This window comes from Crocuta crocuta, unplaced genomic scaffold, assembly GCF_008692635.1.
Source record: "Crocuta crocuta isolate KB4526 unplaced genomic scaffold, BGI_CrCroc_1.0 scaffold138, whole genome shotgun sequence".
NCBI classification, from domain to species: domain Eukaryota; kingdom Metazoa; phylum Chordata; class Mammalia; order Carnivora; family Hyaenidae; genus Crocuta; species Crocuta crocuta.
The window spans coordinates 7,679,572-7,706,402 of record NW_027532585.1 but is presented as its reverse complement, the minus strand read 5'-3'; the positions used below and the strand labels follow the sequence as shown (position 1 = coordinate 7,706,402).

Below are 26,831 nucleotides of genomic sequence, written 5' to 3'. Positions count from 1 at the left end.
GTGAGAGCGGTGAAATCAACATTTGTGTTTTGCACAAGCTGTGTGAGTACCTACCAGACAGCTGAGGCGGACCCTTCCACTACCACCCAATACCCATTCTCCCTGTATTAGTGTCCGATGGCTGCAGAAACAAGCGAACACACATTCAGTCTCTTAAAATGGCACAGATTTGTTCTCTTAGAGTTACAGAGGTCAGAAATATAAAATCCAGGTGTTGATAGAACTGTGTTCCTTCTGAGGACTTCAGGGCATAATCTATTTCCTTGCTTTTTCCAGCCTCTAGAGGCTGCCCACATTCCTTCCCTCTTGGTCCCTTTGTCTATCTTCAACCCAGCAATGTAGCATTTTCTCTCTCCTATGACCAAATGCCTCCCTCTTCTAAGGACCCTTGTGATCACATCAGGCCCACCTGGCTAAGCCAGGATAATCTTCCCATCTCTAGATCCTTAACTTACTCACATCTGCATGTAAGATAATGTATTCATAGGCTCCAGGGATTAGGATGCAGACATCTCAGGGGGATCATTATTTAGCCTACCCCGAGTCACTACTTCCTTATCCTCAAAGCCCTGATGGAGGTCAAAAGATCAAGGTGCTTAACTAAAACACCACATTTCACAGGCCTATTTGCACATAAAGGTGCCCAGAGCATCTTGTAGAAGAGCCCAGCGCATGCCGGTGGTGGTCACCCCTGTCCTTCATTCTCATCACCTCAAGTGCCAACAGCCACGGGTCTTTGCCTGAGGAGTCCTTCTGGTCTCCTGAGCCTACTTTGCTACATATATGACAGGCCAGAAGTGCCAGAAATTAATGTCCCCCTGACAATTGACAGGAGTCGGTATATAGATACTCCAATTCCCTCATCCTGGACAAGACAACTGAGGCTGGTGGTATGCTGGCTCCCAGTTTTTCAAAGGGATTCAGTGCTAGATACCTTAGTGGTAACTTGCCTGATATCAAGTCTTTTATCAACTATCTTCCCTTCTTATTTGTAAAACAGGAAAAATAATATCTGCTTTGCGTCCCTCTAAACGTTTTTGTGTGAACAGAAAGAGACACTGCAAATGCTTTGTAAATGGTAAACTACAGAATCAATTAAGGTGGTATTATGAGATCCATAGACTATTAGGGCTGTTGGGTACCTGGAGGTCATCTTGTTACCCCAGAAAGAGAAAGAGGAAGACTCCAAGGGCTCCTAATAATTGAAGCAGACCAGAAGCATTCATTTGGTGTCCTAATTCTAGATCTGGTGGTTTGGCTTTATCATGATGTTTATTACTAGGTCCTCTCTTAGATGATTTTTAAGCCTCCTGGGGCCTCTATTTATTCATGTGAAACATACAAGAATGACCTGGCAGCCACACTCTCACTGTGTAGAGTACTTTGGGAGAGTCTTCAAACTCCGGGAGCTTAGCCCCTCTCATTAGAGGTGGGGCTCATGCATAAATTCAGTTGTAAATTGCAGGCACAATGCCACTGATTTATTTGACAAAGATTTGTAATGTACTTACTACCTTCTGAGCACTATTGTAAGTTCTTTACAAATATCTGCTCATTCAATCCTTATAACCACTCTATCAAGTAAGTACTATTATCATTCTCACTTTAGAGATGAGGAAACTGAGGCATAGAGAGATTAAATGACTTCTCCAAGACCACAGAACATAACAATGAACCCAGAAAGTCTGACTCCATGCTCAAAAAAACTATGCTATGCTGGGGCACCTGGGTGGTTCAGTTGGTTAAGCATCCAACTCTCTCTTCCCATTATGAACTACATTACCACCCTTTACCTATCAACCCATTGCTCCAATGCTAAGCAGGTAGGAAGAATAAGGATTCGGGACAATAAGGGGAAAGGGAAGGAAGAAAAAAGAAGCCCCCATCATCCCTCCTCTGGCCCTAATGGCGGTCTTGTTAGCTATTTCCCTAGCCCACAATCTTTGGGCCATTCTCTATTACCTATTATACATTCTCTTGTCCCCAGAAACTGGACCTAAATATTCTTTTGAAATAAAAAAGATTCCGACTTCAGCCTTCTATGGATCCCAGGGTCCTCCTTTGGCATCTGTGTCTGCTTTTGCTTTTACAAATGAATCCAAGTATAAAAATAGACACTGTTGTGTATATATGTTGGGAGAGGTCAGTAGAGATGATTACCTTTATTCTATTTCTCATATTTCAAAAATATTTAGAGAGTTTCCAAAAGGATAAACTAGGTGTCCACATGGATGACCAAGCACCCTTGCCTCTCACTCAGTTCCTTGACTTCCTCATCACCAATGACCTTTATTCTACACTATCACAAAGCCACCTGCTCCCTGCAACTGTTCTGTGTTTAAGATCATCAGTCAATCATTCTGTCTCTGAGCCACACCTCCTATCTTTCCAGCCAGCTGGTTCCATCTTTCTTCAATCTCATACGTACTTCCTCTCTAGGAGTCTCCTTCTAGTCTCTTTTTCCTCCTTATGCCCCTCTGATTCCATGGTTCATCATTTGGGTCAGTCTTTCAGAAATATCTTAACTTCCCTTGATCCTATCTTCCTGGCCAAAAAAAAAAACAAAAACAAAAAAACAACCCCATTAACTGGAAACAAACCTCACTCCCCAACTCCCGCATTCTTCTCCGGAACAGCCAAATGCCACTAGAGAAAACCATACATCAGTCAGACAGGTATCTTGGTAAATTCAAGATCAAGCTCACCAATCTCAAAAGGATCTCAACACTGCCAGCATCAATAAATACTTATAGAGTGGGGAAATATCTATGGAAGTTACTCTGGGAATTCTGAAATGAATGAACTGCATGCAAGTAGAGAAACAAACAAAGAGACAAAGCTAATAGATGAGGGCAGAAGAGAACAAAATGGGAAGAGTAATTTGGAAGCAAAAGGAAGAGAGGATTTCAACAAGGCTTGACTGCTATTCCTTCTTGTGAGCAAAACTCTTATTTTTAAGGATTCTTGAGTGGCTGTACAAGAGAGCCTAGCTAGAGCCTCCCTATTGATGACAACACTGTTATGGATGAAGAAGCAAATGGTCCTGGAGATTGCTGGTGTGTGCAGCTGTGTTGGAGAAGGCAGGCTTTTGTTTCCTCGTCTGGCACAAAGGAATCCTTTCTACCTTCCCCAGGAGGCCATTGGGAGGAAACGGATGGTGTGGGTGGTGCGAAGCAGAAGAATTATTTCAATAGTAATGACTGCAGGAGGTCAAGGCAAGGCTGAGGCTGTTCTCTATAAGAATCATTGTGACTAAAGGCAACGGCTAGTGGGAATTTTTTTTCTTTGTTTGCTTTTATTTTTTGATGCTAGACAGCTGGAATGCGAAGGGCTGGTCTGTGCCAAGCCACAAAATGTCTGAAAGCCCAGGACTTCCCCTAGGACAATAGCTTCCATTTTAGCTTAGGGCAAGAGTAAAATCTGTCATAAGATAGTAGTTTAGGAACTTCCTGTTGGTTCACATTTAAAGCAGTTTGTATTTAATTTTCATCTTGCCACTAAGAACCCAGAGTGAAGGTCAGGAGACCCAGAGACAGGGCACTTTGCTGAGAACTGAACCAGCGACCGGCTGGCTGCCTGTAAGTACTGCTTGGTTTGAACGTCTTAGGTTCTCAGGGGTTCTGGTAATCTGAAATGTTAATTGAGAAAAACTGCTTTTATGGGCTCTTGGTTCATAATTTTCTTGGATTGTATAGTCGGAAGGACATAGGACCTCTTGGCAACCTCCTCATCAAATCCCAAATGACATGAACATGAACAGGTTATGGACAAGGATAGTGGGTGTAGATTCTCTGGAATGGGATCAAAGAGATAAATCTGAAAGGCTTTTTTGTTTGGGGGCAGTGACAGGAAATGCAAGCAGAACTATAAAATAAATATTCTTTTATTTGTTTTATTTTTTATTTGTTTTATTATTTAATTTTATTTTACTTGTAAGAGAGAGAGCACGCACAAGCAGGGGAAGGGGCGAGAGAGAGAGAGAGAGAGAGAGAGAGAGAGAAGGTATCTCAAGCAGGCTCCGTGCCCAACACGGAGCTTGATCTCACAACCCTGGAATCATGGTTTGAGCCGAAATTAAGAGTTGGACGCTCAGCCAACTGAACCACCCACGCACCCCAATTCTTCTTTCTTAAATAGAAGGAGAAGCAAAGTCATTCAGACAGCAACTCTCAAGTTAGAGTTCTGGGTCTGTTCCTTTTTAATTATGAGCTCAAAGGCAAATTGCTTAGTCTCTTCTGATAACACTTTGCCCATATGTAAAATGGGTATTATAACCATTATAAAAGGAGTGTAAGTTTTATAGTATTATATGTAAAAGTATATATGAAATCTGTATGTTTCATATCTAGAAACATGTATGAAAGTGAATGAGATTTCATATATAATGTATAATTTTATTTCTATAACAGAAGCTTAGGCTTATTTTGCTTATATAAGCAAAATTTATATAATAAGTTTTATATATAATGGATTTCACATATGTATACATATACTAGATTTCATATATGCTATGAAATACATACATATGTAATTCAATATTTATATACCTACACACTTGAATCTTGAACAACATGGGGGTTAGAGGTGATAACCCTCCCATGCAGTTAAAAATCCATTTATAACTTTTGACTCCCTCAAAAACTTAAGCACAAATAGCCTATTGTTAACCAGAAGCCTTATTGATAACATAGTCAGTTAACACAGGTTTTGCATGTTATATTTATCATATATAATATACAAAATATGTAGCAAGGGCCCTTTGCCTCCCCTCATTTTACTGGCACTGCCCAGTACTGCCCTGCTCAATGCTTTCCTCATTATTGAGAGTCTTACTAATTCAAGGTAAGAATTGATCACCAACGCATCCCTAATTTCAAAGACCTCACCTGCCCTGAGACCCTTTACCCTGTAGGACCCGCTTCTCGAAAGGGCCCCACGTTGCTCAAAGGATCGCCAGCAGAGCTGCCCAGGAGAGGGCTCCATCTCTCAGAGTCAGTTTCACACGTGAGCCCCAGTCCTCAGAGTGAGGCACAGGCAGGCGCCTGCGGCAGGCGAAGAACAGAGCCCCTGCTCTGCAGTTTTCCTCCGGAGAAAGCAAGTTCCTAGCATGGAGAAGCGCTTGTCTTATGCTTCCTCTTGGCTAGAAACGCCTTCTCAGGTGCATTGGATCCACAGCACCCTGCCCTCTTCCCTGTTTTCGTCTCTCCTCCTTGGTGCTGCCCCGCCCTCAGGGACATTGTTGTCAGAGTCACTTAGGGAGCAGGAGCAGAGAAAGCCCAGGCAGTGTGTCCCTTCAGTCGCTCTAGCAACACGGCCACGGAACTGTCCACTTGGTGAGCACAAGCTGCTTGGATCTGTCCTTGTAACTTAGGCTCCTATCAGCCTTGGGAGCAGAACGGGAAGTGGGAGCTGCCCATCTCGGCAGCATTCCTGGGCACCATCCTGATGCTGGAGGTTTGAGTGGTTAAACAGTGACACACACTGTTGCCTGAGGACTAACTGACATTTACCTCTTCCTTTTGACAGACACGAACTAGGAGCCATAATGGAACCCAAGCCTCAGAAGAGTCCAGGTACCCAAGGGATATATTCTCCTAAGGAAAAAAGCTTATTGAAAATGATGAACAATTCTCATCAAGCTAAACCAGGGTACAGAAGATAGTTTTAGTGAGGATAACGGGTGGCATTCTGGGACAATGATTCATGGTATGGAGACTGTAGCAGAGGCTGTTGTGTCGGTTAATTATTTTGTGAGAGCTCACCTATCTAGAAATTTGACATTTTCTGACTTTCATTAACCAAATGTTAAATCTGTTGCTTGGAGATGGTGCCGAAGCAAACTATAGCCCACAAAAGACTGAAGAATATTTCACAATTTAATAGGAAATTCTCACTTGGAGAAACTGCCTGAATTGTTTATTATAGGGGTAGATGGAGGTGTATTATTCAGAGGTCCTTGTTTATGTTTACATAGCTCGTTGCAGGTGGATAGTTAGAAAAGCTGAGGTTAGGATGAAATAATTTAGAAGTCAAATTATCAAAGCACCTATTATTAGTAAGTCACTGTCCTTCATATTGTAGAGGATAGAGAGTAAGTAATAGAGTCATTGCTCTCAACGGGTTTATAAATTTTGTTGGGAAGTCAAGATAAACACATGTGGGTTACTGTATTGAGAAGCTAAGTACAAACAATCGGGATATGATAGGCATCATGAAAGTAAGTGTGAAACGTTATGGGAATCTGAAAAAGAAAGGGCATACAAGTAGTTGTGGGAATCTGGAGAGGTTTTATCAGAAGGCATGTAAGTTGGACCCTAAAAGATGTATAGGGTTTTAAGAGAGATTGGCGAAGAGCACATCTCAGCAGAGAGGGATGGCATAGCAAAGTAATGACTGGGTTAGAGGCAGGATGCATCAGAGGACAATGTGGCTATAAAGTAGGACATTGAAGAGCAGAGGATGAGGCTGTGGAAATACGGCACTATTTGTACTAGAACTTGACCTCATATGACCAGCAGTCCTTGAACAAGAGAACGGCATCATTAGATTTGCATTTTAGACTGGTCCTATTTTTTGAAATAGATATATTTTTTAACGTTTATAATTTATTTTGAGAGAGAGAGAGGAGGATGGAGAGAGACAAAGGGAGAGGGAGAGAGACAATCCCAAGCAGGCTTCATGCTGTCAGTACAGAGCCCGACATGGGGCTCTCAACCTCATGAACCATGAAATCATGACCTAAGCCAAAATCAAGAGTCAGGAGCTCCTGGGTGGCTCAGTCGGTTAAGTGTCCAACTTCGGCTCAGGTCATGATCTCGCGGTCTGTGGCTTCGAGCCCCGCATCGGGCTCTGTGCTGACAGCTCAGGGCCTGGAGCCTGTTTCAGATTCTGTGTCTCCATCTCTCTGTCCCTCACCAGCTCGTGCTCTGTCTCTGTCTCAAAAATAAATAAACGTTAAAAATTTTTTTTAAAAAATCAAGAGTCAGATGCTTAATTGACAGAGCCATTCAGGCACTCCTGAAATAGCTATTAAAGTAAAAATGACATACAATAAACTACGCATATTTAAAATGTATAATGTGATAAGTTTTGATATGTGTATATGCCTGGGAAGCTATTACCACAATCAAGATAACAAACATATGCATCACTCCCAAATGTTTTCTGTTATTGATTTTCAATTTGATTCCCTTATGCTCTGAAAATCTACTTTGTAAACCTTGGAACCTTTCAGATTTATTGAGACTGGTTTTAGGACCCAGAACATGATCTGTCTTGGGAAATGCTGCACATGCCCTTGAGAAAGGTGTTCATTGTGCTGTTGTTGAGAGTTCTGTAAATATCAATCAGGCCGAGCTTGTTATGGATACTGTTGTTCAAGTCCACTGAACCTTTATGTTTTTCTGCCTATTTTTTCTATCAGTTATGGAGAGAGAGGTACTGAAAACTCTCACTATAGTTGTGGATTGGTCTATTTCTGTGTAATTCTAGCAGGTTTTGCCTCAAGTTTGTTAAAAGTCTGTTATTCGGTACATAAATGTGTAGGATTATTATGTCCTTTTGGTTAATTGGTCCCTGTATCATTATGAAAAGACTTTTATCCCTGGTAACATTTTGCTATGAAATCTGATCTTACTATAGCCAGTCCAACTTTGCTTTGACTGCTGTTGGCATGGTATATCCTTTTCCTGACTTCTTACTTATATCCTATTTGTGTCTTTGTATTTGTTTTTTTAACGTTTATTTATTTATTTTAAGAGAGAGAGGGAGAGGGTGTATGAGCAGGTGAGAGACAGAAAGAGAGGGAGAGAGAAAATCCCAAGCAGTCTCTGCACTGTCAGTGCACAGCCCAGACGTGGGGCTCTAACCCACTCCCATGAAGCATGAGATCATGACCTGAGCCAAAATCAAGATTCGGATGTTTAACCGACTGAGCCACTGAGGTACCCTATGTGTATTTATATTTAAAATGTGTTTCTTGTGAGTACCATGCAGTTGAGTCTTGATTTTTTTTATCCAATATGACAGCTTCCTCCTTTTAATTGATTTTTTTAGACCATTTACACTTAATGTGAATATTGATGTGATCAGGTTTGAGTCTATCATAGCGTTGTTTTCTGTTTGTCTCATTTTTTTCTTTGTTCACCTTTTCCCTATTTTTCATCATTTTTTGAACTGAGTATTTTTATGATACTATTTATCGCTTTTCTTGGCTTATTAATTGTAACTGTTTTGTTATTTTAGTGGTCGCACTAGGGCATATAGTATATATTTTTAACATATCACAGTCTATCTTATTACAAGTGATATTATAACAATTCACATATAAGAATTTTATAAAAGTATACTTCTATTTTCCTCTCCTGGACTTCATGTCTTTTACTTAATGAAATGGCATTTTACTTATACATATGTTATAATCTGCACAGTATAATGTTAGTTTTTTGTTTGAACATTCAGTTGAATTTTTAAATATTTTAAGTAATGCAAAAAAATAATATATGTACTTTGCAGTGACCATTCAGTGTTGTTCATTCATCCATATAAATTCAGATTTCCATCGGGTATCATTTTTTTCCACCCAAAGGACTTCCTTTAATGTTTCTTGTAGTGCAGGCCTCTTGTTGAGGAATCTCTTTAGATTTTGTATATCTGAAAAATGTCTTGAAATTGCCTTTATATTTTTTAATTTTTTAACATTTTATTTTATTTTTTGAGAGACAGACAGAGTACAAGTAGGGGATGGGCAGAGAGAGAAGGAGACACAGAGCCAAGACAGTCTCTAGGCTCTGAGCTGTCGGCACAGAGCCCAATATAGGGCTCGAACCCACAAATGTGAGATCATGACTTGAGCCAAAGTCAGACACTCAACTGACTGAGCCACCCAGGCGCCCTGAAATTGCCTTTATTTTTGAAAGATATTTTTGATGCATATAAAATTCTAGAATGACAGGTTTTTCTTTCAGTACTTTAAATATTTTCTCCATTGTTTTTTTGCTCACATTATTTCTGATGAGCAATCTAATGCCTTTCATATGTTTTTTTTCCTTCTGCAAATGTATTTTCCTTCCTTCTGGCTGACTTTAAGGTTATTTTCTTTATCATTAGTTTTGAGCAATTTGATTACATCATGCCTCACTATAGTTTTTTCATGTACCTTGTGTTTGGGGTTCCTGACCTGCTTGGATCACTGGGTTTAGAGTTTTCTTTAAATTTATACACTTTTCAGCATTATTTCTTTAAATATTTTTTCTGTATCCCTACCCACTTAGGGATTTCATTACTTGTAGAGTAGGCCACTTGAAATTGTCCCACAGTCAGGCACCTGGGTGGCTCAGTGGGTTAAGCATCCAACTCTTGATTTTGGTGCAGGTCTTGATCTCACAGATGGTGGGATCGAGCCGCACATTAGGTTTTGTGTTGATACCATGGAGCCTGCTTGGGGTTCTCTCTCTCTTTCTTTCCCTCGCTCTCTGCCCCTCCCCCACTCACTCATGAGAGTGCACTCTCTCTCTCTCAAAATAAATAAACGTAAAAAGAAAAAAGAAATTGTCCCACTGTGCACTGCTCTTTTAATGTTTTTTTGTTCTTTTTTCCCCTCTGCGTTTATGTTGATAGTTCCCATTACTTCGTCTTCATGTTCACTAATCTACTATTCCTCCGATTCAGGGTGTTTTATTTGTTTATTTCTGAGACATTGTAGTTTTCATATTTGGAAGTTTACTTTGGGTCTTTTTTATATCATCTGTATCTCTACCTAGCTCCTTGAATACATTAAATACAGTTATAATAACTGTTTTTACAACTTCCTCTAGTAATTTGAACATCAGTGTCAGTTCTAGGCCCATTTTAATAGATCATGTTCCTAATTATGGGTCATGTTTTCCTGCCTCTTTGCATGTTTGGTAGTCTTCCACTGGTTGCCAGACATTGACATTTTTCCCTTGTTGGGTGCTGCATATTTTTGTATTTCTGCATATCTTGAGCTTGGTTTTGGGATGCAGGTAAGTTTTTTTGGAAACAATTTGATCCTTTTAAGACTTGCTTTTAGGGCACCTGGGTGGTTCAGTCAGTTAAGCAATCTGACTCTTGATTTTGGCTCAGGTCATGATATGGTTCATGAGCTCGAGCCCCATGTCCAGCTCTGCTCTGCTCTGCTCAGATCCTGCTTGAGATTCTCTGTCTCTTTCTCTCTCTCTCTCTTTCTCTCTCTCTCTGCCCCTCCCCTTCTCGTGTATTCTCTCTCTCTCAAAAATAAATAAATAAACTTTAAAAAAAAAAAAAAAAGATCATGAAGTTTCTCTCGTAGCTCATTTTTAAGCCCAGAATCCTGTTATAGAGAAAAACCCAAACACCTGATTTGTTGGGTGTATCTGGAGCAGTCCTCAGCCCAAAGATAATTATTCCTCACTACTGGGGTAGGACCTTTCTGAGTACCCTACCTAATGCCCCATAAATTATAAATGTTACCAGTCTGGCTGGAGGGAACAGGTATCTTTTCTGGTTTTGTATGAGCACTGGATGCTGTTTTCTCTAATATTTTCTAGTGGTTCTTTCTCTGGCCTTGGGTGGTTTCCTCACACACATATATTGCTTAATACTCTTGAATTCTTAAAAACATAGGCGTGTCTCTGTAATTCTTTCTGTGTGCAGCTCTTTCCTCTTTGGCTAGTGAATGCTAGTGCCTTAATTTCCCTGAAGCCTTAGCTCTGTCTCCTCAACTCAGGAATTCACCTGATTTCACCTCAGTTCCCCTTTCCTTTGCTGTAGCTGGAAACTCTGTCAAGGGAATTGTAGCCTTCCCCCCCCTTGTTTGTTTCCTGTCTCATAGGGATCAGTGATGTTATCACCCATGCCAAGTGTCCCGAAAACCGCTATTTTATTTATTTTGTCTGGGTAACCCAGTCTCTGTTATTCTGTCTTTGTCCAAAGTTCTGGGCCAGTCAGATTGTGTGTTCACACTCAGAGGTATGTCAAGGATGGGTTTGAAGATGTCAAGGCTGGGATTAGGATGTCAGACTGGACACTACTGCAACAGTACAGTGAGAAACATATGAAGGTCTTGATTGCATATGAATTTGAATACATTGAAACATATGAAGGTCTTGAAGGCAGCAGTGATGGGAAGAGAATGCTAGGGAGAGATCCCAGAGGTATTTGGGAAGTGAAAGTGGGCATGATTTAATCACTGACTGGCCATAAGACTGATGGAACGGTGACAGTTAAAGTGACTCAGAGTGTTCTAGGTAGAGAGGCTGGACAGGTATCGGTATCACCACTTCATGAAAGGCTCCAGGGGATAGAGTGACGAGAGAAAGAAGTTTATGAAAAGTCCAAGTGAAGAGGTTTAGGGGCAGAAATTGCATACACTAGGGTGAAAATATTGAAAATTTGTCCTGTCAGTTTCTCACAGACTGGATGTGCTGATGACATCCCTGGCATGGTTGCTTAACATATTCCTGTTTTTTGTATTTCCTACAAACTGGGTCTAGAGGATTGGTGAGATTGTTCCACTGGTTTTTTGGCAAAGCTAACATGGGTGGTCTTGTCCATTGGTTTTAAAATCAAACGCACTGTATTGGCCTACAGCCTCCCAGGCCCAACTGGACTTGGCTCGAGCGTTATCTTAGACCACTCTTAGAGTCCTCACGGGCTCGTTATATCCCAGCCACTCAGGGCTCCTGTGCTCTTCCTGCTCCCCTTTCCTGTCCCTGGGCCTTTGACTATGCTACTTCTTCTGTCTACCCAGCTCTTTACACGCTTGGCTCATCCTCATCATCATAAAGGTTTCCCCGGACTCCTCTTCCTCAAGGGCCCTCTCCACCTGGCAGCTCTGTCTCATTACCCTGGTCATGTTCTCCAATGCACGTATCACAATCTGCACTCATCTTGCCTGTTTTCGTTTCTTGTGTATCACCCACCTTCCACGTGTGACAGGAAGTTCCATGAAGGCAGGGAATACAAGCAGAAGCCAGGTGGCCTGAAAAGACCTGATCATGAAGTTTCTCTCGTAGCTCATTTTTAAGCCCAGAATCCTGTTATAGAGAAAAACCCAAACACCCTTATTAACGATTAATGTCATCTTGGCCAAAATTTTTCTGTCGCCATACCCTCTGAGTTTGCTTGAATGCAGCAAAGAGGCAGACATGTAATATCTCTGGACCTCATATACCTTAACCAGTAAATTGGCTGAATAGTGATGGCTTCATAAGCTCAGATTAAGATAACCAAATTGTCTACTGGGTTATTTTCTTCAGCTTAAGCTCTGGAGAAAACAGTGTCATGGCCATAGTCAATAAACACTGTCAGAGTTTTTGTGCCCCGGAGGTGGCAGTCAATGTGAATACCGGGGACACCCTGGAAGTGCCAAACTGGCCTAAGTCCTCATAGATATTTACTTTACTTTAAGATTCTGTGAATTGTATACAATGTGATTAGGGACTTCTAAGACCAAATTTTTATAAAGTATCTTACCTGTTGAAGCTTTAAATTTTTTTTTGAACCTTTTAAATTTAATACGACCAAAGAGCACCTATATTAGAGGCAGATGAGAGACTGGTTTATTCTGCAAATAATAAAGGCTAAAGTTTCCTCTGTTGTTAATAATAGCTGCTCTTCAGTGAGCCCTACTCTGTGCCAGGCCCAGTACGGAGAGGTTTCCACACATTAACTCCTTCAGTCCTCACCACAAATCTGTGGTGCTATTGCCTTCCTTTTACAGATGAGGAAGCAGGGAAAATTATAGATTCCAGGTGCTCTCTAAATATTTGTTCAGTAAATAAATCTGTTATTTTTGTCCGTGGCCATGCAATTTTAAAAAGGAGCCAAAACTTTTTTGCAATTTTGCTTCATTCTGTTTTTCTTTTCCTTTTCCGTGTGTGTGTGTGTGTGTGTGTGTGTGTGTGTGTAAAGGGATGGAGGGTGGGGAGCAGGCAGAGTTGCTGAGAACGAGGGGAAGGAGGAAAGGTGAGGACAGCTGCCTAGGAATTACTACATTCGTGTCGTAATTCTGGTGCGGCTGGAACAGCATGTGACTCTTGATCCTGGAGTCATGAGTCTGAGCCCCACGTTGGGTGTAGAGATTACTTAAATAAGTAAACTTTTTTATTTTAAGTTTATTTATTTTGAGAGAGACAGACACAGCTCAAGTGAGGGAGGGGCAGAGAGAGGGAGAGAGAGAATCCCAAGCAGACCCTGTGCTTGTCAGTGTAGAACCCACGAAGCCATGAGATCATGACTGGCGTCAAAAAGAGTCATACACTTTACTGCCTGAGCCACCCCAAGCTCCCCCTTAAATAAATAAACTTTTAAAAGAAAATGTTAAAAAAAAAAGAATTACTAAATTCTAATTTTTTTTGTTTTGTTTTTTTCTTTTATTTCTAGGAGAGAGAGAGACAGCGTGAGCAGGGGAGGGTCAGAGAGAGAGGGAGTCACAGACTCTGAAACAGGCTCCAGGCTCTGAGCTGGCAGTCAGCACAGAGCCCGACGCGGGACTTGAACCCATGAACCGCGAGCTCATGACCTAAGCGAAAGTCGGACGCTTAACCGACTAAGCCACCCAGGCGCCCCAAGAATTACTAAATTCTAGCATACTGTCCCCATCCGTTGTGCTACCTAATCCTGATTCTGTTTTCACTTAACAGAAAAGCTCTAACTCTTTAGTAAAGGCTGTCTTTATAAAAACCATGGGCAAACCAGAACTACAGCCTGGACGTGAAAGCAAAAAAACCTTTATTTTAACAACATGGTGCTTTTCTAGATAATAAAGGTAGTCTATTTCTCAAAGACATTTTGCAGAAAAAAATAAACCTCTAAATTTCAATCCTTACAGAGAAGCAGTTAACATTTTGGAAACCTTTTAAGGTAACCACTCTGCCACCTCATTTTCAAGAGCAGATGTTTTTGCTTCTGTTTACTAAGCCAAGGAGCAAGACAGAATTATCCTGCTTCTGTGGCTGGTGCTCTGATGGGAATAGCGACAAACCTTTGCTCACATCTTGAGAGCCAGCAACATGCCCCAGAAATGAGAGCCAGACGTTAAGGAGCTTCTAAATGTCATCTGAAGGAAGGTCCTGGCTATGGCCGAATAAGAAATAATGTCCTTGGACCTCTGGGCTCTTTGTTTTCCTGCCCTAGGATCGAAGTTCCTTTCCACACCTGAATAATTTGAAGACCTTTCCAAAGGGGAATAGTGTTTTCCAACCAAAGCGGTTCTTTCCTCAAATTTACAGGGAACAAACTGAGTCTGTTCACTTTCTTCTTTAGGCAAACAATTTACATTTTATTATGAAAATGAGGTCTGCAAACAAGATTACTTTATTAAATCACCACCTCCTCAGCTTTTCTTCTCGGCTGTAAGTATGCACCATGATCTAACGGGCCTCGCACTAGCTTCATGAGCGTTTTAAAAATCCTTTCTCTTCCTTGGAGATTTAACTAAGATGCAAAATGTTTTCATTTTTCAGTCTTCTTGGAAAAAGCGGTTTTTCATCCTGTCAAAGAGTGGGGGAAGGAGCCTTCATCTCTCCTATTACAAAGACCAACATCAGCGAGGTGCCATTGAAATTGACCGGTGTGCATCCAATCTGGAAAAACGTTTATAACAACAAGTACTAACAAAGGGCATCCAAATTGAAATTTAAATCATAGACTGAAAGAAGCAAAGCCTTCATGCTTACAATATTGGTTGCTGAAAAGAAGAAGCTAAAATGAGAAACATTCTGAGTAAAACACAGCCAAATACTTATTTCACATTGTATATAACGGTTCATAAATTATTCATTAATAAGCATTTAGTTACAAAAGACTTTGATTTGCTTAATTCACGGATGAGGGAGTGCAGATAAATTCATCATTTCATGCCAAGATGGATTTTCTAAAAAGTATTGGGATTTGCTTTTTTTTTTTTTAATTTTCTCTTTAAGAAGTTATATACAAAAAGAAAATTAGGAAACATGATAGTTTGTAGAGCAAAGAATTCAATGGAAATAGGAATTTTTGAATTAAGTTCAAGGGTGAACCAAGTATTTGCAATCAGTAATGAGCAGATCTAAACTTATTTTGTAACATTATTGGCAATTTCCAAAATATTGATCAAGCAGACCTAACTTTTATTCAGGTTGGATCCTAATATAAAACAGGAGTCATTGTGCTTGAATCTGTGTAATACTTTGTCTCTATCTAACAGAAGCTCCAGTGTAGAAGTTGGCATAAGTAGCCGTGAAAAAATGCAATCTGTACATAAGATGTTTAAATGCCACCCTGACGAGGTGATGTCCATCAGAACCATTAACAGGGAATATTTCCTCATTGGCCATGACAGGTAAGTAGTAAGAAAGCACAGTGTTCCCCGTGTGCACAATACAAAATGGACAGACAAATAAAACATCTCAAACCAATAAACAATAAACATACGTTGACCAGAAATCCATGGCCACCCCCTGCAACACCAACCGGGTGGTCTCCATTATTTGTTAAAACCTCTCAAAAAGTAACAGTATTCATTCCCTAGGGCTGCCATAACAAAGTACCACTAACTGCATGTTTGAGAGCCACAGATACGTTTTGTCTTACTGTTCTGGAGGCTAGGCGTTCAAAATCAGGGTGTCACAGGGCCATGTTCCTTCTGAAGGCACTAGGGAAGGTCTGTTCTAGGTCTTTCTCCCAGTTTCTGGTAGTTCCTTGGCTTGTGGCAGCAGACCTACAATGTTCACACAACATTCTCCCTGGGAGCCTGTCTCTGCATCCAAAGTTTTTATAAGGATGCTTGTCATAGTGGATTAGGAGGCCAGTACGACCTCATCTTAACCAATTACATCTACAACAACCCAACCCAATTTCCACATCAGATCACATTCTGAGGTGCTGGGGATTGACACTTCAACAGATGAATTTTGGGGGGGGGGACACAATTCAACCCACAACCCCATCACCATCATGCCAGATACCTTTCATGGAAAAGAACCCAAAACACAAGCATCTCTACAAGCTATATATGTTAGGGAGGGGCAATGCTCATCCCTGAAGAAGTCTTTGGTTTTTAAGAACGGCTCCTGGTGCCAGCAAAAGTGCCTAATAGATCCTTCATAGACTACTGTCTGCTTGACTCCAGAGAGGCCAAGGCCAACGGAGCGAACTAGGCAGAGGAGGCACAGAACGCTAAGGCCAAAGTTTGAAGAACCTTGATCTGCCACAGATTAAGCCCACGGCAAAAAGCTTTCTTTTTCACATTGTCATGAAAGGCAGTAGAAAAGATGTGATTTATATAAATTCATTCGAACACAGGCTTCATAAACACATGCCTTCCCCAAAGGGAGGCACACCTGGATGGCTATACAAAAATGCTGCTGACAAGTTAAGGGGCTGGCTTAAGAACACAAAAGAAATCAGTGTCAAAGCCAAAAGGTCCAAACCTATGATTACTACTGTTATTTTCGACTATTCTTCCCATTTCTCTGAGCTTTCCTCACAGAGGCGGCACGAAGATTAATTCTAGTGTGCAAGTTGTGGAGGTGGTGGGGAGCCAGTGGGTCATTGAAGCTACTTCGGGAAAAATCTTTATTCCCCTGGTATCTGCTCGCACTGACTGTTCCAACCTTAATGAAAGAATCGTTTTCTGGTTCAAAAGGAGCACAGGTGCTATAGTTGCCACCCGCCCGCTGAAAAGTTTATTCCTATCGACAGGGAGAAGATTAAAGACTGGGTCTCCTTCATGTCATCATTTTGCTGGGATGTCAAAGCAACACACCGGAATACAGAGGTGACTTTACATCACTAATAAAATAACAGGGCACCTGAACACAGCCTCTTTCACAAGGAAACAATGGTAGCTTTTGCTTTTCCTCCTTAGCAACTGGCACAGGGGATAAATAAGTGAGAAAATGTACATCCTTGTTATTTTTGTGATGAACAATAGGAAAAAATACTTCCGTGTTTTGCAAGAGACCTAAAATACAGACCCTTCAAATGTTCATTACGGGGTCAGAGGGATGCAATATAAGTGGGGCATTTTTTTTAAGAGTAGCTAAAACTACAGTAGTTCCCATCATTGTTATTCAAGATGCACAACAGCTACCTTTTCAATGACTCAGTCTAGGCTGGTTTCTATAAAAATGCTTTTCAGATCTCTTGCATTTTCACTGTAATATCTCTTTAATGTAAGGGCTAGTAGCTTTAGTTTTTAACTTACTTCCCAAGAACCTTCACTGATTTCCACAAGTCCTTTCTTAGGGCAGACCTTTATAAGTGAAACTCAGTCTCTAGGTATCATTTTGACATGTTTTCTAAGTTGTTCTATGCTTCTAGCAAGAGCAGAGGCCATAGAGGAAGGAAAGTGAGGTGTGTCTATGAGTAGACCCAAATGATCAGAAAGTAGTGGTACAGGGTCAAAAAGACAGGTTGCGGGACATTCAGGACATCTGAAGCCCAGGCTGAGAGTCCTCAAGGGTTTGGAAACAGGACAGAGGTATGATCACCTCACATCTTAACAAGAGAAGGCTGACTGGGGGGTATAAATGTTAGTGGAAAAGACTGAAGCCAGGAAGCCCAGCGACAAGGTTCTTGCTTCATTCCAGGCAAAACATGGATCATGCCCTGATTGCAATATTTCTTTTCCATAAGCAAGAGAAACTCTCACTGGGTGGTAAAAGGCCTTCTTCAGACCCCAATCCTCTCCTTCGTCCTTCCTGCGCATCGGAGGCTGTCAACCCCACCACACCAAGAAATAGTCTTCCAGACATGGTAATCAGACTTCCTTCTTTCTCTCTCGACACCTTGCCTGGGAGTCCACTGACGCTTCCAAAGTATTTCCCATGTATCTGACACCTTCCTCTAAGCCTAACCCACCATCATGATCTCAGCCCTATTATTTATCCTGTATTCAGTCTGTTTCTTATATCACAAATGAGCCTTCCTGCTTGCCCTGCCTACCTTGAAATGTATTCATTGATTTTGGGTGCTCCTTGCCATGCATCCGGTGATGTTGGGTGGAGAACCCTCCAGCTAAACCAAAGCCTGGCTGGCAACTTTTTCCTTCCTTTCATGCAAAGGGTGCAGATAACCTCTGTAAAAAGATTCCCAACACACCACTTGGTTTCCTACCATAACATTTATATGTCTGGGGTAAAATCAAGGTTCTTATTAATCTCTTCCATTTACCCAGATTGATCTTGCTTCTTCTTACGTGTGTGTGTTGCATTTGTGTGTGTGTGTGTGTGACATTTCACCTTCATTTCTAATGAAATCCATTTGAGGAAAAAAAAAATACATCTGGCCCTTGAAAGTGATTTGTGATTATATTCTCAACTCTCTTGGATTCACAACCTTCCCAACTTTGGGTAAATGAGCTGAGTGGTTGGGTTGTTGTTTTTTTTTTTTATCTTCTGCCATGGATACCATTTTGTCCCTTAGAGATGTAACTCTGGACTCCCCCTCTCCATGGGTACCAAGCACATCTTAATATGGCATAACCTTTGTTTTATCTAGTTGGGAGCTCTCCAACTATTTTAAAAGCTTTCTGTAGCATATCAAATTCACCAGGCCAAAGACCTCATTTGGTATTTGTAGGAAATGGGTTGAGAAAGATAACTCTTTTCAGCGAATACCCCCTTGCTTTTTCACTCATGATACCCCTTCTCCCTAAAGATAACATTACTGGTCATCCTGCCTTTTCACACTTTGTATTCCAATTCGGAGATTTTTCAGTCAGCTCCAGTTAAGAGTACCATCTACCTTGTTGGGTTTTGTTGTGGTGGTCATTGTTGTCATCGTCGTTGTTATTGAAACTAAGTGGGAACCATTCATCACCCCCAACTCAGCACGGTCTGGCTTCATGACCTTGGCACTAGAAAAATGGACACCATTTAAAGTATTTTGTTTTTTAAAATCACTTTCCTTCATGGACTTGCTAGAAAACTTTCAAGATCTTTTTCAAAACTCCTTGCTCAAAGGCATTGTTCTTAGAAGAATTAAGCTGTACTTGTAACAGTTTTCCTGCCAGGCAAAACAATTGCTTTAGTAGAGGATCTTGTATCTACTGGGAAGGGAAGGTGGTAATTGGCTAAACCTACATTACCTTGTAGACTATAATTCATACTATCACATGATCAACACTAGCAAATTGCATTGCTATGGAAACAATAGAAACGTGAGCAGAACACGAAAGAGGAATATTGAGCAGGAAGAGGAAAGGTGCGGTGCCTTGACCATGGGCTAATTATCTTCTCAGATGGTACTGGGTGAAAACTAGTAGACGGGAGTGGGGGACTCAGTGGCAGAGCTTAGTGCCTTAGACTATACCCTCCCCGAACCCCTGCTCCTGAGAGAACTGCTTGTTCTGAGTTACAGGTCCCAATGGCAGAGAACAGCCTGAAAGATGGGTTTATACTTTTACCTCAACAAGGTGACCCAGACTCAAGAAGCAAGTTCAAGTTGTGTGGACTTTTGCGTGTAACCTTGGAAAATCCTCCGATCTTCTCAAACTAATTAATCTATTATGGCATGTCCCTTGCAAAGAGAGAGAAAGAGAGAGAATAGAATTAATTCTGTCTTCATCTCTTTATTCAGCATTTAATGGAAAAAAATTCTCCAGAACTCAAACAAGCTCATCTGCCACATGATTTCTTGTCAGAGACTACTGAAGATCCAGAAGAAGAGAGCCATTATATTAGTCCTCGAAGTATTCTTTTAAAGGTAACCCCTTCCATCCCTTAATCCTTCATTCCTTGTATAAATACTCACTTGGTCCCTACTCTGTGCTGTTCCTGAGGCCCTAGGCTGGGCTCGATGGAACACAGTGACGAATCAGGCACTGGTGATGTGCTCACGGTGCTGACACTTGAAAATGAGGCCGCCGCCATGATACAAGACAGAAAGAACTCTGTGCTGAAGAGAGAAGCTTATAAAATGCCTGGCGTGCACGAGGGAAGGGAGGCAGGGGAGATGACTACCAGACAGAAGGAAAAGGCCATTAAAAAACATCCCCCACCACCACCAAATTAAGTACAAAACCATGCAGTAGAAGTTCAGAGAAGGACGAGATTGGCAATAGCTGAGGTGGTCAGAGGGCGCTGTGGGACCTCGGAAGGCCTGAACACAGCTTCACCAGGCCAGAGAGGAAAGGGGTGCTCCCGGTGACACCAGTGGCATGAAAGCTGGCTCTGGAGGAGCACCATTTGTAGGCGAGCAGCAGGAAAACTGGCTTGCCTGGAAGGAGTTTTTCCAAATATGGGTTAATGATTCATCTGTCAGGCAGGCAATTAAAAGTCCCGAGAGTTTTTGAGCAACCGCTCCCCCAAATGCCTTAGTTGTGAGGGGCTAGCTGAGAGCCTCCCGGGGGCAGTCTTTTCTAGGACTTCTGCAGCCCCTTGAAGCGAGTTGGCCAGCCTGTGAGCAGCGGCCTGAGGCCAGTTTTGACCCAGCCTGGTGACCTGCCTCTACAGTAGACCCGTTGGGAAAAAAGGGTTCATATCACTAAGTGCCTAGTGATGAAACAGAAAAATAAACAGCAAGTTAGTCAATAAAACACTGTATCCAGAAACACAGGGACTCCAGGAGGAGAAAACAGACTTTGAGTCAGCCAGAAGCTTTACCAGTTCAGCCTCCTAGAATGAGCGCCACTTTTCAATCCGATGGTGGTTGTACTGACTCTTTCTGGGCCCAGAGCCATCAAGTAAGGGATAGAAAGGTACCTGGTTATTGATAGGCTTGCATCCTTACGTCTATTCCTCTTATCTGTAGTTGGATACTTCTATTGCTTCCAATGATCCTGGTGAATTTGCTGACCCTGGTAGTCCAGAACAGCTTTCGGAGAGAACTGACTGTCATTACATGCCAATGAGATCCTGGTATGTAAAACCGCCATGTTCTTAACATTGAGTTTAGCTAATGTACTTTTACAGAACAACTATTGTTGGTATATTAATTCAAAAACATTACCACAGACCAAGATCGACACATTATTCCACAATCTCAAAACAGGAAGTGGGAATGGTTTCTCTGCCCACCGAAAACCATGTAGTGACCTCCTCAGGTCATTTTCTGTCTCCTGGGGAACTTATTTTCTACTCAGAATTGATGTCTCATCCTCATTTCTGTCCTTCAAGCCCAATGGGAAGGGTTATTTTGACTCCATAGCCATTTTCAGAAGGAATGTTTGTTGGATTTGATTCTAGCTGTGGCTGTGATTCTGAGGGCTGGGCATACTTGGAGACCTTGTTAGTTTTCATGTGGCTCCTAGCTACTGAAATCTGATTCACCCACCAAAGGAAGTTATAAATAAACATGCTGGAAAAGGGTATTGTATTAACTTCTCATATTCTAGTTTTTTCAGAGAGACGTCCCAAAAGTCTGCCGATAGCAAAGAGGGATCGCAGGCCCTTCCAGAGATCCAGAACGGGGAGCTTCACTTGCAAGAACAAGTCTCCCAAAGTGACTCCTGTCTTCCACCTGCCAATACGGAAGCACAGACCATGAATAATGAAAAGGGGTTGGCCTCGCTTACTATTGTGCAATTATCTATACTAATCAAGTAACGTTCTAATTTCTAAAGCTTTATGGGCCCTTGGAGCAATGCAGCCTTCCTTTTTAACTCAGAATTCAAGTTTTTAAATGGTTCCTAAAAATCTCCAAGTCAGTCAACAATCTGACTAGCTTCCCCTCCTTACTGATGTGGTGGCCAAGGACAGTGAGTAACAGAGCTGGAAGCAAAGCAGTCCCCTGGGCTGTGAGTAGCATTTTCAAATATTTCTAAAAATTATCCCTTGGCGAGTCTTTCAGGCCCTGGAACTCTGGATCATGCTGACGTAGGTAGCATGTCATCCAACGTCTATGGTTAAAATTATGGGCCTGTGAGTTGCATGAGGTTTGGTTATAAAAGAAGAGGGGGACATTTAGGTTTTACATGATGTCAAGAGCATTTGATGAAATTGTTCTCAGGTTTTGGTCTTTCCAGTATCCTCGTCTATGGAATCACTTCCAGTGGAGAAATAAGCAGACTGGCGTGATATATAATCAATTAAGTCCACCTTTTATTCTTTTCCCATTGTCTGCCAACCATTAGCACATCCCAAGAGGAGTGCAGGAGGGCATTAATGAGTAACTTAAATTCATATTCTCCAAATGTCTTGGACAGTTTTTAACTGGGAAATACCGTCTTAGATGTAGGAGGTAAAGTCTACTCAGAAAGTACAGTTCAGAGCCAGAGACAGCTGCCTGATGTGACTTTTATAAACATCTTATCTCATAGTAACATCCCTGATGAAAGCCAAGTGGAGAGCCTGAATGTGTTCCTTTCTTCTTCTGACATCATAAACTATCTTAGTCTCATAGAAGCCGCAGGACGGATATGGTAGGTAGGAGATTTGAGGGTTCTTGATTATAAATGGGGTTGGGAGATAAGGATACAACAACAAAACCGATCAGACAGCTTGGACTGTTGAGTTATTATCACAAAAGATCTTCGGTGGAGGCAAAAATAAAGGTATTGCTATGTAAGAGGATCAGCTGGGAAGTGGGTTGGGTAGAGGAGTACCCAAAAGTCCAGGTTTCTTATTTTTGGAAGGTAAGGAAAAGCAGGAAGGAATAGGTATGGTCCGAGGAAATCATTCCCAGTCAATGAGCAATGACTGTTTGATAAATGAATGAAGTGATGAAGTTAATGAAGTCAACAAGAACCTAAGGTCTAAAAGAAAAGGTCACAGCAAGGTCTAAGACATCCAGACACCTGTTGGTCTGGGACAGACACAAAAGAGAGAATTTTCATAAAATCAGCACTGTTTAATTTGATTCTATATTCTTTTAAAAACTTTGTAATTTATTTTGACAGAAGATTACATCTTCATAAGGGAAGAAAGCCCTTTAATGTAAAAAGCTTATTCATTCTATAAAAGGGCAGTAAACAACTCTTCCACTTTTCCAAATTTCCCACAGTCTGAGGGGCTCCATAAACCCTTGACTGAAACTCTAGACTTCTCTGTGCCCGAGCTTGCTCATTCATCAATTCATTTATTGTTCATTAGATATTCATTGTGTAATCATCATGTGCTCACTTTCAATAAATACTTCTTTAGCACTTTCTGTTTACTTGGAGTTAGGTGGGGTGGGTATAAATATTTTTTTTAAAGGTAGCATTCTACTTCTGGGGTCTCATAGCCTGGTGAAAAAAAAAACAGCCACATAAACAAGTAAATAAAAAATGCACTTCGNTTCATCAATTCATTTATTGTTCATTAGATATTCATTGTGTAATCATCATGTGCTCACTTTCAATAAATACTTCTTAAGCACTTTCTGTTTACTTGGAGTTAGGTGGGTATAAATATTTTTTTTAAAGGTAGCATTCTACTTCTGGGGTCTCATAGCCTGGTGAAAAAAAAAAAACAGCCACATAAACAAGTAAATAAAAAATGCACTTCATTTAAATATACAATAAATGGGTGCTCACCTATGCAATAGAAGTCCAGGGTGGGGGCGGGGAGGATTAATTAAAGGAAGTGAAATGTGGGAGAGCCATTAGAGGTGGTGTGATTAGAGTTGGCTTTGGAGGGTCAGGTCCAACAGAGGTGACAGACAAAAGAATATCCAAACAGAAAATAGAGTTTGTCTACTTCAGATGGGGTGCAACATAGCTGCAGAAGCTGGTGATGGTAATGACAGAACCCAGTCTGTGTCCTGTGAGCACAGTCTCACACTGGTGTCGAACACTGTGGTTCCTTTGCAGTGTGGCTCAGTGGCAAGGCCCCCCGCGCCTGGGATGTTTATTTTTTCACGGAGATCACATTTTGGCCGTGAATGACCTGAAGCCCCAGGGCCTGGAGGAGGTGTCCTTGTTTCTCAGCCGGTCTGATCAGAAGAAGGTGAGTCCTGCTGACTGGCTCTGGCCAAGAATAACATCAAGGTCTTGGGTGGAGCCTGAACGGTTCATATAAATACATGCAAATACCTGTGGCTTTAGAACCATTTCCAAATTTTCTCATGTAAGGTGGTATTTGGAGAGGGATCCAGATTAGGAGACTGAACGCTGGGGTCCAGGACCTCAGACGCTGCATGAAGTGATGGAAGGAGTTTGCAATGGAATCACATTGGCTCAGGGTTTGTGTTTCATCACCTTAAGCCAATTTGTGCCTCTTCTTCCTCTTCTGCAAAATTGGGAGTAAGGATGATACAAGCTGTTGGAATATTAAATGTGATCGTATGTGTAACATGTTGCTTACACATGTGATTGGCACCTAGTAAGTGTTCATAGAGTTACCTCTGCTTTTATTTCTTTGATTGGCTGGGGAACATTGTCCAGGGTCACCTTTACACACTTCAGTCCCCTCATCTCAGAAATCGACCTAGCTGTGCCTTCCTCACAGAGTTACTGTAAGAAGTAAACAAAACATGTGAGTGTGTACAAACTATGTATGTTTTTAAAGGGCTAGCATGGTTCTACCTGTGAGTAGTCTCCATGTGGTAAATTCCTTCCCTAGCCTATGTTTATTTCTTACATGACCTTGGGAAAATCATGTTCTTCTCTTGGCTTCAGTTTTTTCTCTCTACAGGAATATAGTCAGTTTTCAAACTGTGCTTCTTGGGCCCCTAAGAGACAGGAACTTGAGGAAAGGATAAAGAACAGGACTATATGTAAGACTTCAATGAGAGCAATCTACATTTATCATTTATCTTTTTTTGATGTTGGCTCTGTTAGCCCTCCTTGAAGAAACATTTCCTTGTCTTAAAATTCCCAAAAACTGGGGTACCTGGGTGGCTCAGTCATTTGGGCATCCAACACTTGATTTTGGCTCAGGTCATGATCCCAGGGTTGTGGGATCGAGTCCCATGTTGAGCTCTGTGCTGGGCATGGAGACTGCTTGGGATTCTATTTCTGTCTCCCTCTGCTCCTCTCCCCAACTTGCACTCTCTTTCTCTCTCTCTGGCTTTAAAAAAAAATCCTACTAATAAATAATATTAAATTTTTAAAAATTCCTGAAAACTGCTGTGCTAGGTGATCTCTCAAATTTCTTCTAGCTCTGAGAGTTTCTCATTATATAGGTCTTATCTCTTCTGCATGACACAATGACCTCATGCTATTCCTATTACCTCAATGGGAGAAGCAGCCAAGGATGAATGAGTTGTCAAAGATACATAAGTAGTTAGTAGTGGAGCAATGACTCATTCCTCATTCATTCACTAACTCACCATTTATGAATATCGCCTATATGCTGGTACTGAGCTAAGTCCTAGAGCTATATAAATAGCCTCAGCCTAAGCTTAAGGAGCTCACATAGTATGGATCAAATAGGCATGTTGTGTGCTAGTTACAATATGATGTGTGCCCTAAGATGTGAACAGAGGGCCAATGAAGCAGAAAGAAAGGAGTAAATCTATCTGAGGAAGGTTAGGAAGGTGTCTCAGAGAAGGTAATGTCTGGCTTGGGTTTCAAAGACCAGGTAGGAGTTTGGCAGAAAAGACGTAGATTTCAGGGGCTCAGGCCAACAATCAGGTAATCATAATATATTTCCACTGCCAAAAACCCAGCTGGGGCCAAGTGCCAGATAGAATCTTCTGAATCCTTCCAAAAGTTACCACCAAACAATACCTTGACCCAAAGATCCAGGCATCAGCTCCAAAGCCTGGGTTTTTGCCTGGATCTAGGAATTCCATCTGGGCACCATTGACTGTAGTTTAAGACTGCCTTTCTAGATGGTGGAATTGCCTGCGTGGGAGGAGACAATAGCATTTCTCCTAGACTGAGTCTGCCTGCCCCTTTCTACTGGAGAACAATTAGATGCTATGGAGAAATATGAGGTGTTCACCAAAATGGTTACCTGGAAGACCAAAAACTTCTACTTTCCCACCCCACCATTCCTGACGATTGTTTATATTAAAATGAATATCCAAAGAATGTTGGGAGAGGGGAGATGTAGAACCAAACCTAGGGGCAGCAAGGGTCCCAATTGTTCTAGAGCATTTGGACCAATCAGATCTACTTTCCCTCCTGTTGAGCTACAGTTGAGAAACAAGGAGGTTGGCTTAGGGACAGGGTAGGGACAGTGTGAGAATTTGAAAGGAGAGGAGAGGGATGTGTGTAAAAAACAAAGAAGAGGAAGAAAGAGATGCTAGATTACAGGACAAACACATCAAACATCAAACTTCAATTTCCCCCTGATCTTGTCAGGGGCTGATTTTGCCAGGTTTCATCTGGATTCTCTAGTTTCGAGAGGCGTTTACTTCCGGGTACAACTGGGAGCATCAGGAATCGTAGGTGTTCTCTGGAATCTACCCTAAAGGCTCAGCCCAGTGGCTTCCAGAGGATAAAAATCCACCTTCCACCTAAATATATAAGTCATCCTGGCTTCATCTGCCCCAGATGTTATGGTTCATCATAGGATTTTCTTCAAAACCAGTGTCAAAGTGTATTAATGAGGACAGACCAACAACAAACAATTCTAAGGATAATCTTTACTCACTTCATTTCCTTCTTGCTTGTGTTTTAGAAAATAAAACTCACCATCGGCCGGATCCCAAATTCAGAGAAATTCCATGCTGTAGCCTGTACGTGCCCGTTAAAATATGAAGGTGTTGTACCTTTTCAACTGGGTAAGTCTGGACCAGAGAAGAAATTGAAGAGGAGTCCAGCCATTAAAAAGGGCCAGGACAAAGGAACTAGAGAGTAACACGCCAGGACCCCCTGCTTAGAAGCAAGGATGGGCCCTGGACTGAGTTGGGCCTATGCCTCTTACAGCCGTGTGAGATAACGCTAATCAGCACACCTCTCTGATTTTCTGCATCTACATCTTAACGGCGGGGAAAACTCTCATCTCTGGCTATTGCATCAGGGATGTTGAGAGGGT

The 26,831-nt window shown here is 41.6% G+C and overlaps 1 protein-coding gene across 4 annotated transcripts; it reads left to right on the top strand.

Moving 5' to 3' along the window:
- The first annotated feature begins 3,409 nt into the window (after positions 1-3,409).
- PLEKHS1 (pleckstrin homology domain containing S1) lies at positions 3,410-26,730 on the top strand. Of its 4 annotated transcripts, none has more exons than XM_077779564.1 (13): positions 3,410-3,578; positions 5,527-5,573; positions 14,266-14,354; positions 14,466-14,572; positions 15,188-15,322; positions 16,684-16,759; positions 17,620-17,739; positions 19,564-19,689; positions 20,737-20,843; positions 21,320-21,484; positions 22,244-22,345; positions 23,717-23,852; positions 26,475-26,730. In XM_077779564.1, exons 2-13 carry the CDS (start codon positions 5,546-5,548, stop codon positions 26,652-26,654), a joined length of 1,371 nt encoding a protein of 456 aa, XP_077635690.1. In that variant the 5' UTR covers positions 3,410-3,578; positions 5,527-5,545; the 3' UTR covers positions 26,655-26,730. The 4 variants fall into 4 exon arrangements, with proteins under 4 accessions (XP_077635690.1, XP_077635689.1, XP_077635692.1 ...); XM_077779563.1 differs by having other exon boundaries at positions 21,320-21,526; XM_077779566.1 differs by lacking the exon at positions 26,475-26,730 and having other exon boundaries at positions 21,320-21,526; positions 22,244-22,349; positions 23,717-23,730.
- The last annotated feature ends 101 nt before the right edge of the window (positions 26,731-26,831 follow it).